Genomic DNA, 19,614 nt, shown 5'->3' on the forward strand with positions numbered 1-19,614 from the left:
ACCTCCCTCACGGCAACCCACACCCACACCTCATACTATTTTCTTCTTCAATTGATCAAGAACAACAATACCCATTTTCTTTAAACCATTAATTCCTCCATTAACAATCCCATCCATTTTCTTCAACCATTAATTTCTCCATTAACAACGTCACCCATTTTTTTCAACCATTAATTCCCCCATTAACAACGCTTACCCATTTTTTTCAATCATTAATTTCTCCATTAACAATCTCACATACATTCTTTGATACAAGAATAATCATGAATATGGTGCGCGTTGGTCCCGAGACTTGGTGTGTGCAATTGAAGTGTAGAAGAGGCCCAAAACACACCAAAATCAACCCACAACTTATACTTGATGGGCCGCCCACTCTTTGAAGGCCCTTTTGGTTATTTTAACTAATATCTTGTAATAGCTATATAAAGAACAATGTAGGTTTTTATTTACTTAGTTCATGAATGAAGTTGTAAGTCTTACAAGACAAAGAAACACAAGTTATCTTTCCTTGAGGCACCCAAAACCGAAATTAGGGCTTAGACAAGTGTAGAATCACTCGTGTTTGCATTTGCTTGGAAACATTGATGCTTGGGAGGTGGATTCCGATCTTGTCTCTTTGTAAGAGATAGGTTTATTGTTGTGTGTAGTGTTAAGGTTTCAAGAGTTACCATTCTTGGGTTCTTAACATTATACCTTCATGTGGTCTATCTATCTATCCTTTTTCTTTTGTAATCTTGTATTGTCAAGCCATTTTGTTGTTGTTGTTCTTCTTCTCATTGTTGTTTCAAATTGTGTTAACATAGTTTGTTGTTGGCTGCAAAAGGTGTCAAACACGTAGTTATATTGTCCTTATTTTATTTTATTCTTGAATCCGAGAGTGGTCTTCAAAAGGGTCCTCGATTCTTTGAATTAATGGACTATTGTTTTTGGAGTATGTTTGGACTGTTTTGAGCCAATTTTGTGTGTTTCTTGGATTTCTTGTATCATTTGGTATCAATGCATGGCTTGATCTTGTTCCTACAAGATCAATCTTGGGCTTGCTTGTTAGAAAATAAAAAAAAATTGTTGAAAAGCTAAAAATTTCAGAAAAATTACAATCTGTCCATTGTTGTTATCTTGGCTGAAATTGTGTTCTTGTCCGAGATTTGTTCTTGAGTCTAGGTCTATGAGTATTTTACTTGTATTGTGTGTTTGTAGTGTTAGTTTTGTTCCTCACTAACACTTTGAGTCGATCCAAACTTGAGCTTGAATTGTTAATATTGTTGTTGGGAACAAAGTGTGGCCGATTGGATGTTGTTGTTGTTCAAGCCTTGAATGAGTTGAAGGCCTTATTTTGTGGTGTTTTTGTAGATCTTGAAAGATTGTAGTTGTGTTCTTTTTGTTCATCACAACCTTCACCTTTTGTAAAACCGAAAACACAACACTAAGGGGACTTAGCCGATTGTTGTTGCTATCCTTGTAGTCTTGGCCGTGAGATTGTTGACCTTGTTGTGGTGAACTTTTTGTTCTTGGGAGATTGTTATTGGTTGTTCTTGTTGTGGTTGTTGTGTTCTTGAATTTCTTCACCATATTCATCACCTTGTTAATATTAAAGTGAACTTAGATCTTAAAAAGGTGAAAGACAAGGTGTAGTATTTGTTGAATATTGAAAGACCCCCAACCACCAAAAAGACTATACATCGCATATCAACCTTTTTCCATAAAACAAGAGTCCATATTTTAAGGAGAAGTACAAGTCTAGTCGAAGACTTTTAAGTCTTGAAATTTGAATTGAAAAACGAGCTCCAAAGACTAGTTTGTATTTCCTTACATTGAACAATTTCCACCAAAGTCCAAATTGTGAAATTAAAATTTGTCAAGAATTGAACCACTAGTAGACTGCCACGTGGACCTCCATATCACCATATACACTTGTTCACGCAACAATTTTGGCTTAAATTTTGATCTTTTAGTTTCATTGTGTTGTTCCCTTAGTTTCATTTGTTGATTCCATTACTAACTTACAAGCTAGTACTAGATTGTAAGTTAGTTTTGAAACCTTCCTTCGTGTATATGTTCCTTTGTGTGTCTTATTTTTTTGAGTCATTGTAACACTTGGTCCACCTCTCAATGCCTCATGGAGTACAAGCAAGGTTACGACACTTGTGAGACTAAAGTAAAAAAAAATCCGAGAGACAAAACAATTGAGAGGGAGTGTGAGAACCATTCTTGTACATCTAACTTGTTTGTTGTTTTGTAGGTAACTTCTTGGGAATAATGGAAACCATATTGGCCCTTCTTGATGCTTTGTCCCAAGACCTTGCTAGGGCAAATATAGGTCTTGAAAAAATTGACTCGGATGTGGTAACTATGAGTCAGAGGTTGGATCAAATAGAGAGTCGAAGGAAATCCCGTTCTTTTACTCCCGAAACTTTACTTCCAATGACCAATCCTCCAAGACCACAACATAATGCCACAAGCCAAGCTCCAAATAACCCTCAAAACCGAGAACAAGACAAACCACTTTCCCCGCAAGTTGATTAATTCCAACAAGGAGGACTTGGAAGCCAATTTTCTCCCATCCAAGCTCCACAATCGAAGCTCCACGTTACCAATTAAAGGCTAATCTCAAGAGGGAGAGGAAGTCGAGGGTCAAAATAAAGATGTTGAATCTGAGACTTTTTGTCACTATGCTCTCGGGTTTGGCTAGCTTATGGACTTTTTTATGTATCTCTTGTGGGATTTTTTTAGCTCATCTTTGATACGTCCCTTGTTATTATTGAGCTATCAAGCTCTTCATGTTTTGCGGACTATTTTGAGTGGTTTCTTTTGAAGTGGCCAATTGAACGACATAAAGCCTTGAATTTGTGGGCAAATTCCTCTCAAGATGGAGAGGATAATATAAGAATAATCACGAATATGATGCGCGTTGGTCCCGATACTTGGTGTGTGCAATTGAAGTATAGAAGAGGCCCAAAACACACCAAAATCAGACCATAACTTACACTTGATGGGCATCCCACTCTTTGAAAGCCCTTTTGATCATTTTAACTAATATCTTATAATAGCTATATAAAGAACAATGTAGGGTTTTATTTACTTAGTTCATGAATGAAGTTGTAAGTCTTACAATACAAAGAAACACAAGTCCCATTTCCTTGACGCACCCAAAACCGAAATTAGGGCTTAGACAAGTGTAGAATCACTTGTGTTTGCATTTGCTTGGAAACATTGATGCTTGGGAGGTGGATTTCGATATTGTGTCTTTGTAAGAGATAGGTTTATTGTTGTGTGTAGTGTTAAGGTCTAAGAGTTACCATTCTTGGGTTCTTAACATTATACCTTCATGTGGTCTGTCTATCTATCCTTTTTATTTTGTAATCTTGTATCCGTTTTGTATCTTGTATTGTGAAGCCGTTTTGTTGTTGTTCTTCTTCTTCTCATTGTTTTTTCATCTTGTGTCGTTAACTTAGTTTGTTGTTGGCTGTAAAATGTGTCAAACACCTAGTTATATTGTCCTTCTTTTATTTTATTCTTGAATCCGAGAGTGGTCTTCAAAAGGGTCCTCGATTCTTTGAATTAGTGGACTATTTTTTTGGAGTGTGTTTGGACTGTTTTGAGCCAATTCCGTGAGTTCCTTGGTTTTATTGTATTATCTCCATCAACACTTTCAAGATGGTAATTAATCCGACACAAGATGTAATGATTACGATGTAATAATTCAACATTCTTATACCAAAAAATGAAAAAAAAAAATCACCCTTCAACTAAAATCTTTAGAAAAAATAGAGTTTTTTTTTTCTGTGCTTTTTTCTGATTTTGGAAATCATAATTAACAAACTATGTGATTGGTCTGAGATCATCATAGCAATTATGTTGTTTCAAAACCAAATCTTCAGCTTTTACTATGAATGTTATGTTTGTAATTTATCAACTATGTTGATAGTCTGTATTGTTAGTTTTTGCTCTGGTCCAAGACTATAGAAGAACAAAAGCCACATATCTTCAGAGCTAGAACATTGGTCCATTGGAAAACATAGGGGGTGGGGGGCGGGGGTGGGGGCTTGTAACGTCCCAAAATCTAGTTCCCGAGATGCCACATGGTGCTTCGAACTACAAGTAGTCCTGAGCTAACCCTGGCTGCTTTTTACTAAGTCTGGATCTCAACATAGGGTTAATATGAATAGGAAAACATAATAAATGCGAAAATCTTATCTGAATCATACTACTCTCACAAGTCTTGGTAAAATAATACGAAACTGTCTGAAATTAATACGAAAACATCTATTAATAAATTGAAAATATGAATAGCTAAGTCCCTGAACTATGAGGAATCACCAACTGCAGAGATGTAGATGAGATGCTCAGAAATCACTCGCACTGCTGAGGCTGAGCACCTGAACCTATATTATGAGACAATGTAGCATATAGACGTATATGTGGATCAGTACTTTGAAGATGTACAGAGCATATGGGGGTAAATGCAATAAGTGAGCAATATCATCACAATTTATAAAATCATGCATGTTAAATGTAAATGACTCACATGGGCTTGTGTAAAATCTGAAATCTGAAGATCATAAATCATAAATAATAAAGCATATGTTATAAATCTTGTGAGCCGTTACACTTAGTTCTGAAATCTGTATTCTGTTCTTATTCTCAAATCATTTAGGCTAAGTGAAATCTGAAAACTTATTCTACAAGAAAATTCTTTCAAAGCTTTATGTAGGTTCCTTAACTGACATAAACCATGTGAGCTACATGGAGTCAAACATCTTGTCCTTCTAAGGAAGAAACCTCACATTGAGGAGAGGTGTCAAACTCTTGCCAGGGAGTATAACCTAATCCAAGTGATCGATCACAAGCTAAATCTTTCATCCATACAGAAATGGGAATAATCTAAATCAGTACCTACATTGGCTCGTAGTTCTATGGAAGATAGGGCATCTAATCCATTACTTCTTGCTCGGTGTTAAATACTACTCCCTCTTAAATCTGTATGCTCAAACCATTGAAAATCCACTTTTAAAAACTAGCATAAGGATTTATATGAAAAATCAGTTATGCATTTATCTAAGTAAATCTGTAAATGAAGTTGTTTTGAGTTTTGTAAGTTTTTATAATCTATAGTAGATTCCAAAGCTAAACCAATGATCGAAAGATCAAAGCTTTACTGAAAAACCGTAAATAATCTGCTCATAAGATGCTTAAAACATCATCTTTCTTGAAGTAATGATGCTAAATCTTAGGATAAATAACCCATGCGTCAATCTCATGTTAAAGCTATCATAATAATCATACTTGATAATGTAATTATTGATAAAACAACTCAAAATCTGGAAATTTCAGCAACATGCATGAAAATATGAACATAATCATGGAATTCAACTTCTAAATCATTGGAAATATCATAAGTTTGAAAATAACAATGATGAGTGTAAATCCTAACTTGAATTTCATGTGAAATCATATAAAATTCAGTAAATTTGAATTTAAAATAAGTTTAGGCCACATGGACGAAAGGATTGTCCCTGTTCATAACCACACATACCTTAATTGGTGATCTTTGATGAAAAACTTGAATCTTGGATTCCTATTGATGCTTTGGATATGAATTCTTAGAGCCCTTGGGTTGGGAATCCTCAATCTAGAATTTCTTTGGAGAATTAATGAAGGAATTATGGATTTCTTGAGGAGAAAGTTTGATGAGCTAGGGTTTTGCTTGAGAGGTTTAATGTAAAGTGGATGTAAAGTGCTTTGAAGGGGTTTAATTCATTGTTTAAGATGGATTTGGGACTGTGAGAATGACCAAGGTACCCCCTTTAATCTTTTAAACGGAACTGGAAAAATAAACTTTTTGCGAACCGGGTGGCCACCACAACGCGCCACTATCGCGATGGCTCATTAGAAAATGGACAAATGGGAACTGGGTTTTCACCGCGACATGCCACAATTGCAGAGCCCTTTAGTTTGTCATTTTGACCATTGGCGCGACGTTCCAGTATCGCGAAGTTCCACTAAAAATTGACAAACAGGAAATTGCCCCTTTCCGTGATACGCCAATATCGCGGAGGTCCACTGAAATTTGACAAGCTTTATTTAAACCTTCTCCGCGATGCGCTAATGACCTAAATGGTGGTGTTTTACTACTGAAACTTAAAATAGCCATAACTTCTTACTCGGTTATCGAATTTAGACGAATCTTATATCGTTGGAAAGCTAATTCAATTTCCTATGCAATGGGAAGCTTAAATCTAGAAAATTCCACATGGAAAAATTATTATTCATTTTGAAAACTATCCCTTAACATTATAAAAATGAATTTAAGCTAGGAAAATCATGGGGTATTACAATATCTCATCCTTGGAAACATTCGTCCTGGAATGTTACTAGTTAGACTAAGAATACTGAGGAATCTGAGGCTATAAGTTATCATGCGCAACTAAAATAAACTGAAAAACTGAATCTAAATTATTCTGAGCTTCTAAGTAATCCTGTGAGTGCATGAACTTACATAAGGACAACTATAAGCTGAATATATGAGTAGAAAAGGACTATACAAGGAAGAGTATTACCTTTGGCTAAATTTAAGTTTGTGGAGAAAAGGTGAGGGCTCGCATATCTGCTTCTGCTTCTTAAGTAGCGCCCTCAACTGACTGATTTCGCCAAATAACTATGACCAAGGAAACTTCTTTTTTCCTTAGTCTACGGATCTGATGATCTAAAATCTCAACTGGAATCTTTTCGTATGAAAGTTTGTTCTGAATATCTGAGCTTTCTAAGGGAACTACAATGGTGGAGTCAACGATGCACTTTTAAGCATAGAGACGTGAAATACAGTATGAACGGTTGACAAGTCTGCCGACAAAACAATCTCATAATCTACTTTCCCAACACGACTCACAATTCTGAAAGGGCCAACATACCGGGGACTAAGCTTTCCTTTCTTGCCAAATCTCTTCACCCCTTTCATGGGTGAAATCTTCAGATATACTTAATCATCAACCTTGAACTCAAGGTCCCTTCTTCTCACATCTGTATAGGATTTCTGACGACTCTGGGATGTTTTCAATCTTTCCCTAATCAACTTAACTTTCTCCATAGCTTCATACAATGCATCGGGCCCAAGCAAAGTGGCCTCACCCACCTCAAACCAACCATGGGTGATCTACATCTCCTCTTATAAAGAGCCTCAAACGGAGCCATCTGGATGCTAACATGATAACTGTTATTATAAGCAAACTAAATCAATAGAAAATGCTCATCCCAACTATCTTTGTAATTAATAGCACATGCCCTCAACATATCTTCTAGCGTTTTGATGGTCCTCTCTGCTTGACTATCTATCTGCGGGTGAAAATCTGAACTAAGATGGACTTGGGTACCAAGACCCTTCTGAAAAGCTCTTCAAAACTAGGAAGTAAACTGAGTACCCCTATCTAAGATGATAGACAAGGGAACTCCGTGCAACCTTACTTACTCTCGGATATAAAACTTAGCATAATCCACAACTGTATAAGACATGTGAACTGGTAAGAAATGCACTGACTTAGTAAATCTATCTACAATAACCTAAATCTAATCATGATGACGACACGAATGGGGTAAACCAGTCACAAAATCCATATTCACCTCTTCCTACTTCTAAGTAGGGATACCAAACTTTTATAATGTACCACCAGTACTTTGGGGCTCTACCTTAACCTGTTGATAAGTTGCACACTTAGCTACGAACTCCAATATATCTCTTTTCATACCATTCCACCAATAGATTTCTCGCAAGTTGCGGTATATCTTGGTAGCACCTGGATGAATAGAATAACGTGCGCCATGAGCTTCAACTATAATCCATTGTCTTAACTTATCAACACATGGCACACAAAATCTACTTTGGTATCTTAACACGTCATCTCCCCCTTGGGAGAAAAACTATACCTTTTGGTCTCTCACTGACTCTTTCAGTTTGACCAAACTTGAATCCATATCTTTCTTCTCCTTCACTTCCGAAACTAGGTAAGATTCGGAACTACTCTGAACCCAAACATTCCCTTGAGATGAATCAACAACCTAACACCTAATCTAGCCAAATGATGAAATTCTAGAGCTAACTCTTTCTTATCATTATCCACATGAGCAAAAATGCCCAAAGATAATCTACTAAGGGCGTCTGTCACTATATTGGCCTTTCCCGGATGATACAACACGCTCATGTCATAATCCTTTAATAATTCTAACCATCTCCTCTGAACAAGATTCAACTCCCTCTGGGTAAACACGTACTGCAAACTTTTGTGGTCCATGAACATATCAACATGTACACTATACAGATAGTGTCTCTAGATTTTCAACACAAACACCATAATAACTAATTCAAGATCATGGGTTAGGTAATTCTTTTCATAAGACTTAAGTTGTCTAGAGGCATAGGCTATGACCTTACCTTTCTGCATCAACACACAACCCAAGCCAACTTTAAAGGCACCGCAATACACCACAAAACCATCCGTACCATCGAGTAACACTAAGACTGGGGATGAAGTGAGTCGAGTCTTCAACTCCTGAAAACTCTTCTTGCAGGAATCTGACCACTGGAACTTACCTTTCTTTTAGGTCAATCTAGACATCGGAGATGCAATAGATGAGAAACCTTCAATAAAATAGCGCTAAAACCAGCTAAACCCAAGAAACTCCTAATGTCTGATGGAGAAACAGGTCTAGGACAATTTCTTACTATTTTTATGTTTTAGGGATCGACTCTAATGCCATTGACGGAAACAATATGACCACGAAAGGCTACTGATCTTAGCCAGAATTCACACTTGCTGAATTTGGCGAACAATTGATGATCTCTAAGAGTTTGCAAGACAATTATAAGATAATCTACATAGTCATCCTTACTATGGGAGTACACAAGGATATCATTAATGAATACTATGACAAACATGTCTAAATACTATTTGAACACTCGATTCATGAGGTCCATGAAAGCTACCAGAGCATTGGTTAGCCCAAAAGACATGACTAAAAACTCAAAATGACCATAACGGGTTCTGAAAGCTGTCTTTAGAATATCACATTCCCTTACTTTAAGCTGATGATAGCTGAATCTAAGGTCTATCTTTACGAAATAACTTGCACCTTGGAGTTGATCAAATAAGTCATTAATTCTAGGAAGAGGATATTTTCTCTTGACTGTAACCTTATTCAACTGACGATAGTCAAAGCACATACGCAAAGAACCATTTTTCTTTCACACGAAGAGGACGGTAGTGCCCCATGGAAAAATACTTGGCCTTATGAAACCTTTATCTAAAAGATCTTTGAGTTGTTCTTTCAACTCCTTAAACTCTATAGGAGCCATACGATATGGAGGGATAGAAATAGGCTGAGTATTTGGAAGAAGGTCAATACCAAATTCTATTTCCCTATCAGAAGGTACCCCTGGGAGATCTTCTGGGAAAACTTTAGAAAACTCATTTACCAATCGAACGGACTAAAGTATTGGAGTCTCAGACTGTGTATATTTGACTCGAACTAGGTGATAAATGCAACCTTTGGATATCAACTTCCTGGCCTTAAGATAAGATATGAAATGACTCTTGGGAGATACTGAATTACCTGACCACTCAAAGACTGGCTCATCTGGGAACTGAAACTACACTACACGGGTGTGACAATCTATAGAGGCATAATAGGAATGGAGATAATCCATACCAAGAATAAGATCAAAATCAACCATATCTAAATCTATCAAGTCTTTTATATGACTTTATGAAGGACAGTGATAGAATATTTTTTATAGACCTGCTTGGCAACACTGACTCACCTACTGAGGTAGAAACCAAGAAAAACTTAGGGATTTTTTCAGAACTTATCTCAAAGTTTACTGCAACTAATGGGGTCACATAAGAGAAAATTGACCTAGGGTCCAACAACATATAAACATCAAGAGGAAAGACACGAAGTATACCAGTAACAATATATGGTGAATTTTCCTATTCCTGGCGGGATGGTAAGGCATAAAACCAATTCTGGTGATGGCCACCACTGGTATTGGATGATACACCCTAAGGAGGAGCTGGGTGATCTAAAGAAGCTGGTGCACTAGCAACCTGAGTTTAAGGACGAACATCCTTATTTTTCTGTCTAGCATGCAGGCACTCTTTGATTTTATGACCTAGCTGGCCACAACTATAGCAACCCTTTTGTCCAGCTAAATACTCACCGAGATGATTCTTACCATACCTAACACACTAAGGATATCTAGGCCTACCACTCACACTATTCTGAGATCTGGACATAGAAGAGTTACCCCATTGTGTCTGCCTATTTTCGGTTGTAGGAGCACCGGCTGAAGAAGGTGTAGGCATAGATGAACGATTTTGAAACTGTGAATGATTTCCTCCTCCAGACCTATTTTGATCATAATCAAACTACCCTGTTCTAGCCATTTTATGTACCCTTTCTCTTTCCTTTAACTTCTCTTCCTTAATCTACCGAGCATGCATCTTCAATCTAGCAAGATCCATGTCTCCAATGAGTATAGCAGTCACACACTCCTTAATTATCAAACCAGACATACCGATCACAAACTTACTCATACTTGACCTAAGATCAGACATCTGATTATGGGCATACTTAGACAACTGGTTGAACTTGAGGCAATAATCCTTCACTATTATTGAGTCTTGCCTCAGGTTCATAAACTCTTCTATCTTAGCTTTCCTCATCTCATATGGGAAGAACTTGTCTAAGAACACATCCTGATAAATCTGCCCAAGTCATGAGAGCTACATTCTCCCTTCTATTTTTCTTCCACATCATTATCCAATCATAAGCAACATCCTTCATCCTATAGGATGCCAATTCTATACTCTCCTCTTCAAAAACATGCATAATTCGGGTGATCTTCTTTACCTCATCTAGATAAAATTGAGGGTCCTTACCTGCATTTGACCAAAAGAATTTCAGCGGGTTCATTCTCATAAAATCTCGAATTCTAACTGCAGTTAAGTCCCCATCTTAATGAGGTGGGACTGCAGCCTGAAGGTTACCCTGAACATTAGCTATCACAGCTTGGGCTAGCGCCTGAAAGATAGCCTGAAACTCTGTATATGAAACATTCTCATTCAAAGGATCTGCGAGCTAAGGTGGTTGGTTATCGTATCTACGTGAGTTAGCTCGACAAGAAGGCATTTTTTGTTACGTGAAAGAACGAGTTAGAAGCATATAGAGACACTGAATACATAATAGACCATGAAAGAAGAAATGATTTTCTAAAATGCTCCATATCATCTTGCTCATAGATGTGGCGCGCTTCATACCAATGATCAAGACTCTACATAACGCGGCTTGTCTGATTCCCTGGGACTCTCTAAACCTTAGGCTCTGATACCAAATTTGTAACGCTCCAAAATCTAATCCTCGGGATGCCACACAGTGCTCCAAACTACAAGTAGTCCTTAGCTAACCCTGACTGCTTTCTACTAAGTCTGGATCTTAACATAGAGGAAATATGAATAGGAAAACATAATAAATGCAAAAATCTTATCTGAATCATACTACTCTCACAAGTCTTGGTAAAATAATACTGAAAAATTTGAATGCTAAATCAAAAGTCTAAACTGAATCTAGTAGTCCGATAAGTCTCTACTGACTAAATCTAGAGAGTCACTGGAACAGGCCCCAACTGACTCAAACTGTCTGAAATTAATACGAAAATATTTATTAATAAACTAAAAATATGAATAGCTAAGTCCCCGAACTATGAGGACTCACCAACTGCAGAGATGTAGATGAGATGATCAGAAATCACTCACACTGCTGAGGCTGAGCACCTGAACCTACATTATGAGACAATGTAGCACATAGACATATATGTGGATCAGTACTTTGATGATGTACTGAGCATATGGGTGTGAATGCAATAAGTGAGCAATATCATCATAATTTATCAAATCATGCATGCTAAATGTAAAGTACTGACATGGGCTTGAGTAAAATCTGAAGTCTGAAGATCATAAATCATAAATAATAAAGCATTTACTGTAAATATTATGAGCCATTACACTTAGTTCTGAAATCTGTATTCTGTTCTTATTCTCAAATCATATAGGCTAAATGAAATTTGAAAACTTATTCTGCAAGGGAATTCTTTCAAAACTTTAGGGAGGTTCTCTTAACCAACATAAATCATGTGAGCTACATGGAGTCCAATGTCTTATCCTCCTAAGGAAGAAACCTCACATTAGGGAGAGGTGCCATACTCTTGCCATGGAGTATAACCTAATCCGAGTGATCGATAACAAGCTAAATCTGTCATCCATAAAGAAATGGAAATAATCTCAATTAGCACCTACGTTGGCTCCTAGTTCTGTGGAAAATAGGGCACGCTAACCTCACACTTCCCGCTCGATGCTAAATACTACTCCCTCTTAAATCTGTATGCTCAAACTATTGGAAATCCCCTTTTTAAAACTAGCATTAGGGTTTATATGAAAAAATAGTTATGCATTTATCTAAGTAAATCTGTAAACAAAGTTGTTCTGAGTTTTGTAAATTTTAATAATATGTAGTGGATTCCAAAGCTAAACTAATGATCAAAAGATCAAAGCTTTACTGAAAAACTGTAAATAATTTGCTCATAAGATGCTTAAAGCATCATCTTTCTTGAAGTAATAATTCTAAATCTTGGGATAAATAAACCATGCATCAATCTCATGTTAAAGCTATCTTAGTAATCATACTTGATAGTGTAATTATTGATAAAACAACTCAAAATCTGGAAATTTCAGCAATATGCATGAAAATATGAACATAATAATGGAATTCAACTTCTAAATCGTTGGAAATATCATTAGCTTGAAAATAACAATGACGGGTGTAAACCCTAACTTGAATTTCATGGGAAATCATATAAAATTCAGTAAATTTGAATTTAAAATAAGTTTTGGGTACAAGGATGAAAGGATTGTCCTTGTTCATAACCACACATACCTTAATTGGTGATCTTTGATGAAAAAACTTGAATCTTGGATTCCTATTGATGCTTTGGAGATGAATTCTTAGAGTCCTTGGGTTGGGAATCCTCAATATAGAATTTTTTTGGAGAATAAATGGAGGAATTGTGGATTTCTTGGGGAGAAAGTTTGATGAGCTAGGGTTTTGCTTGAGAGAGATTTGATGAAAAGTGGATGTAAAGTGCTTTGAAGGGGCTTAATTCATTGTTTAAGACAGATTTGGGGCTGTGAGAATGACCAAAGTACCCCCTTTAATATTTTAAACGAAACTGAAAAAAATGAACTTTTTGTGAACTGGGTGGCCACCTCGACGCATCACTATTGCGGTGGCTCACTGAAAAATGGACGAATGGGAACTGGACTTTCACCACGACGTGCCACAATCGTGGAGACCTTTAGTTTGTCATTTTGACCACTGGCACGACGCGCCAGTATCGCGAGATCCCACTGAAAATTGACAAACGGGAAATTGGCCCTCTCCGCGATGCGCCAATATCGCAGAGGTCCATTGAAATTTGACAAGCGTTATTTAAACCTTCTCCGCGATGCGCTAATGACCGAAATGACGGTGTTTTACGACTGGAACTTAAAATAGCCTTAACTTCTTACTTGATTATTGGATTTAAGCGAATCTTATATCGTTGGAAAGTTAATTCAATTTTCTACGTAATGGGAAGCTTAAATCTGGAAATTTCACCTTGAAAAAATTATTATTCATTTTGAAAGTTAGCCCTTAACATTCTAAGAACGAATTTAAGTTAGAAAAATCACGGGGTACTACAGGGGTGGGGGTGCTCGAGAGTAGGAGGAGGAGAGGGGTTACGTTTGCAAGGTAGGGGTGGGGGTGAGGGCTGGAAGGGGAGAAAACATAGAGAGGGGCGGGGTGAGCGGAATGGGTGGGTGGGTGTGAAGAAGAAAGAAAAAGAGGGAGGGGGAGACACACACACACACACACATATATATATATATATATATATATATATATTTTAAAATATATAAAAATAATGTGTGAGGGATTAATTTTTTGGAGAAAAATAGTAATTTCTTACGTGTCAATGACATGGCACCGACGTGGCATTGAGGTGGCGTTGATGTGTAGGCGAGTGTAACACACTCTCCATTGTGAGAGTGGTATTCAGTTTTAAGGGGTGAAACAAATGCACTTTAAAGATATTAAGGGGGTTAATAAAAAGTTTAGTTTAAGTGTTAAAGTAAGTTGAGCGGATAAGTTCGGAGGGAAAAAATGTCTTTTCTCTAAAGTATATAACAAGTAGAATGATGTGTTCTATGTGGCATCTCATTTGAAGTGTCGCGTAGATGTCACGTAAGATGCGTGTATCTACTTTTTTAATTCTGTATAAGTTTAAGTTTTTGCTCTTGCACACCTAAATTTGAAAGGCATAAATGTCCGTCAAGAGTCAAGACTAAATTAAAAGATATATTTATGTATTATATATAGGAAAAAAAACACGGTTTGGAAGTAATTGTCTAATTAAGAGTGAGTACATAAACGAATAGTTAACACAAGTTTTGGAATAATTCCGAATCATGGAACATTACTTCAATAGATAATATTACTTCAATAATATTTAGTTATTTCTAATTGTGTTTAGTAAGTCCACTTTAATAGATGGTCATACAAGGTACGTAGGCGGCATATTTCTTCAATAATATTTAATTTTTTCGATTTGTGTTGAATAAGTTTGGTAAAACGATAAACACCTTATTTAAATCACCATGGTGACACAATTGTCACCACTAAAAGATTATAGTGGAGTAATAAGTACTCCTTCATCCTTGAAATTCTAGATCTCGGATTCGAGCCCTGAATATAAAGTATCTTTAGTTGGAAAGGCTTTACCACCCAATAGTGGGGTTTCCCAATACGAATTTGGATTAATCGATCTTCAATATAAATATCGGACACCGAGTGAAAAAAAGACCAATTGTCATTACTAGGTCTAACAACCGCGATTAGTACTCCACAATCTTTGAAATCCTTGACCCAAGGTCTCAGATTCGAGCCTTGGATATGAAGGCATCTTTAGTTGGGACTTGGGAGCGCTTTGCCACCCAATAGTGGGGCTCCCCAACGCGAATTAAGATTGGTCGATCTTCAATATGGATATCTAATACCGGGTAAAAAAAGGACACAATTGTCATTACCAGGCACCTCCAACAACCGCGATTACCATTACTACTATTGCCAACGGTAAAAGGTGCTAACTTTTAGATTATATTTCATCAAATAAATATTTTTTAAAGAATCATGTAAATTCATTATATTTATGGGTTATATTTATTTTTTACTTTGAATTTTATATTTATTATTTTATAATTAAATATAAATTATGCACATTTAGATTCCGAGAGGAAGAAATAGGTAAACCATAATTATCCAGTATGCAGATTTAGATAATATTTAATACCCTATTTAATAATAAGGTGTCTACTCAAATTTAAACATCTTAATGTCAATGACGTGTAATAGTATTCCCTAAAATTTTCAACGAAAAAATATGAACAACTTGTGTGGTTGTGAGTCATATTAATTGTCAAAGATGGCCTAATTTGCTGAGTCTCTCTTGATAAATGCTTATAAATATACTACTCTTTGTATTGTATTTCCATTCTCTCAACCTTGATAGTATAATTAACTTGTATCATTATTATGGCACATAAACTTGCTTTTCTTTTCATCACCCTCCTTGTGGTTATTGCCGGTAAGTCATTTCATTAAATTGCTATGTTTTATAAGGGAAAAAAAGGATCAAATTTGCTCTTTATTCTTCGTTATTTATATTTTTCGTGATCATAGTCAAGTGCCACAAATAGAGGTGGAGCCAGGATTCTAATATAGAGGGTTCAAAGTTTAAAAAAAACTAGCCGAAGGGGTTCAACAACTAATATATGTACATCAAAAATAATTTTATTCATCATAAATAGTGAAATTTTCCGTCGAATGAAGTTCGGATGAACCTCTTGCCAAAGGCTGGCTCCGCCTCTAGTCACTTAGAATCAAACAAGTATCAACAGTCTGCCTTCTCTGCTTCTGCTGGGGAATCGTTCAGCGGGTTATATCAACAGAAAAAAAGAAGAGATTTCTAGTTTTTGGTTGATCAGGCGACACCCGGATTTGAACTTGGGAAAAAAGGATTTGCAGTCCTCAGCCTTACCACTCGGCCATGTCGCCAAAATGCTACAAATACAAAATAGATGAAAACTTTTCCGAATTACTGAACTGTTTTTTTATCGTACTTGCATCTTGAGTTCTGTTTTCCTTAATTTTTCCTAAAAGTCAAAATATGCATGTAAAATCCACAAAAAGTTATTTTTGGTCTTTGTTATTCAATAAGTGTTATTATCATAAAGTTTCAAGTTCCATAAGTAATTATGATTTCACCTGTGGAATTTAAAATTCATGATATATTGGCTTAAACCAAAGGGGGCGAAAATTGAAAATAAATATTATTTTTACTACATAAATTTACCTAGGGGTGGAGCTAGCCTTTCCTATTTGGGTTTGACTTTGACCAAAATCTTATATTTGTCATGATAAATCTAATTAATATGTGTAGATAATTATTTTAGACCAAATAACTTCACAAAAAAATAAAATAAAGTCAGAACCCATAAACTTTATATATTCTAGCTCTGCCTTTACATGCATACCTTCTTCTGTTATAGCTATCCAAGATAGATGTTTCCTTCCACATGGCACTAGGATTTTGATGAAGTAGACGCCATATAACATGCCACCAAACCACCCGACACCAACCTATTTTACCCCCTCCTCTCTCCACTTCTTCTTCCATCGCTAGCACTTTCTCCCCTTCCATCATTAACAAATACAACAACCATCATATATTGTTTTAATTTCCACCAGCATTTGAACAACCAAACTTGGATACCGAAAGCAAATTGAAATTTTATTCTTTAATAAGTCGCAAACGTATTTGTGTGGCTATTAATTATCTTAGTAAAAACAAAATAAAAAGTTTAAAATTAGATATTTCAAATACGTCATTCATACAAAATATTAATTTTGAATTTGCAGCTCATGATTCATTCTACTCCTCCAAAACTCATGTGATGGCACAAGAAGATCAAGATCCAACTTGTGGGAAACCTTGTAGTACTCATGATGATTGCTCTAATGGATCATTCTGTCAGGCCTGTTGGAATTCTAGAGGGACTTGTGGACCATTTGTTGGCTAACATATGAGCATGAGCTTGTAATTTTAATATTTATAAGATAAATAAATAAATAAATAAATAAGTGATTAAAAATGTACTTGTTCAAAGTAAAAATATGTGTAATGTCTTCATCAATTAAATAAAAGAAACATACATTGTGTGTGGTGATTATCTTTCCTTTGCTTTCATCTCCCTTTGGAATGATTGTACATAAACATGGAAAAATGGGCCGTTCCCACAAATGCTTCTATTTATACTTTGGAATAGCGCTCAACTTTTTTAAGAAAAAATATGTGGTCTTTAGTCTTTGTCCTTTGACATTTTAAGTAATAGATAGATGGTCCAAAATATTTCTGACATTGATATAATAAATAATTTTTCATTGACATAAGTTTATATTTTTGTGTTATAATATTCAACAAGTTACGTCTTAAAAGGCATAATTAACAAGTTAAGTACATCCCTAACACCAAACAATACCCCCTAGTTATGTAGTAATTAAGACATAACAAATTGTGTGGTATCCCAAGAAGGCATAATGTATTTCTAATGAAAAAAAAAGCACATTACATAGACTCGCACATAAACTCTACCATCCTACATTAACTACGAAAAAGAATCATCCAAAAAGCATAAAGAACATAAGCCCTCAAAGACATGATTCCTATTTATGAACACTAGCTAGAAAAATAACTTCAAAATACTTCACAGCTGGTGCGACATTACTTAATTTCTACAGAAATTATGACGAGTGAGACAAATGTTCTCTAAACTTATGCACAGCAAATTAAATCTGAATAGATGAGTACTTTGTCAATATTTTTTCATTAAATAAGTAGCAACACCAAAAATTAAAGACTATCTAATTTGAAAATAAAAATTAATGACCACTCTAAAATAGGGACAATTCGTGAAAAAAGTTCTAAAAATCAACCCATCAAAGTATGATTTATCCAAATTTGAGTGGATTACTAATTAGATATTTATTAATTCAACCTATTTTAATCTGCAGAATTTAACTCATCATTTATTTTGACTAAAGATATAAGCCTTTAACTAATCCATGAAAAAACTTTATCAAACATTTTGATTTATCTTTTATTTGATATGGTCCAAGTCCTTGATAAAGATTTAAAAAGGTTATGTTTTGTTAATTGGTTAAATAGAATAATTAATTAATTAATTAATATATATATATATATATATATATATATATATATATTTATATATATATATATATATATATTTTGTTGCCCAAGGTATCCCCACAACCGACAGCCGTGAGGCTAATCCTCTGTTCCTCAGTCAGCGCATTTTGCGGTAGGAAACTGACCACAGAGTTTGCTCCATTCACTAGAGGCGGGAATCGAACCCCCGACCTCTTGCTTAAATAATTAATATATTTAATAAGAGTTGCATGTTAAACTATATGTTATGTGACCCATTATTTAGAAAAATTAGTGACCTACCTATTTATCAATTTTTTTTTTTTTTGGCTTCCCGAGGTATCCCCAGCCCGATAGGCCAAGGACTAATCTTTCGCGGATCTGAGCTTCATTTAAGGGTTTGTTGTTGGCCAATTGATTGCTACATGCACAAGGCAGGAGTCAAACCCCCAACACTTGCTTAAGCGACCTAGTAAGGTAACCACTAGGCCAACCAAGCTTAGTTACCTATTTATCAATTCAATCCCTCTTTTAATCTATTACATTTTTCTCTCAAGAAATCTCCTTGTTTGAAATTTGTGAACTTCTACTTTTGTTCCTTGTTAATTAAGACAAAAATGTTATAAAATTATAAAATATAGAAAGTATAAATAAGGGAGCAAGAGAATCTTTTATTAATCTTTTCACTCTAACTTCTCAATACAAAATATGTGGCTATATAAATAGCCTAAGATATAAGTTTATCTAAGGCATAATATATAATATGATCCTAAACTTGACACCAAATTATAACTTTGACCTTAAACTTTAATAGTGCACAAATAGGACATTTAACTATTCAAAACCTGAACAAATATGACCTCCGATCTTGCAACTCCATGCGTGAGTTTCACTTGCGCCTACGTGGATATGTAATCCAATCATATGGTGCCACGTTATTAAAAGGGAAGATTGGGAGGACTTTTGATCTGGAACTTAAAACGAAGTCGTTTTGCTTCTATAAGTTAAAACGACGTCGTTTTGCTTATTATTATTGTTGTTGTTGTTGTTGTTGATGATGTTGTTGTTGCAGTAGCAGCTGCTGCTGCTGTCCAATCATAGGGTGCCACGTTATTAAAAGGGCAGATTGGGATGACTTTTGATCTGGAACTTAAAACGACGTTGTTTTGCTTTTATAAGTTTAAAAAAAGTCGTTTTGCTTGTTATTATTATTATTGTTGTTGTTGTTGTTGTTGTAGCAGCAGCAGCAG

At 35.6% G+C, this 19,614-nt stretch overlaps 1 protein-coding gene and 1 non-coding gene across 2 annotated transcripts; one reads left to right on the forward strand and one right to left on the reverse strand.

Moving 5' to 3' along the window:
* The first annotated feature begins 15,669 nt into the window (after positions 1-15,669).
* LOC107877041 (metallocarboxypeptidase inhibitor) lies at positions 15,670-17,367 on the forward strand. The gene is given in 2 exon segments (XM_016723826.2): positions 15,670-15,724; positions 17,059-17,367. Coding segments are annotated over 2 exon segments (234 nt in total). The 5' UTR covers positions 15,670-15,672; the 3' UTR covers positions 17,241-17,367.
* Positions 16,123-16,194, reverse strand: TRNAC-GCA. The gene has a single exon. It is a non-coding gene; the product is annotated as a tRNA-Cys (tRNA).
* Positions 17,368-19,614: the final 2,247 nt, after the last annotated feature.

The sequence above is a fragment of the Capsicum annuum genome, chromosome 7 (assembly GCF_002878395.1).
Source record: "Capsicum annuum cultivar UCD-10X-F1 chromosome 7, UCD10Xv1.1, whole genome shotgun sequence".
In the NCBI taxonomy this organism is placed as follows: Eukaryota; Viridiplantae; Streptophyta; class Magnoliopsida; order Solanales; family Solanaceae; genus Capsicum; species Capsicum annuum.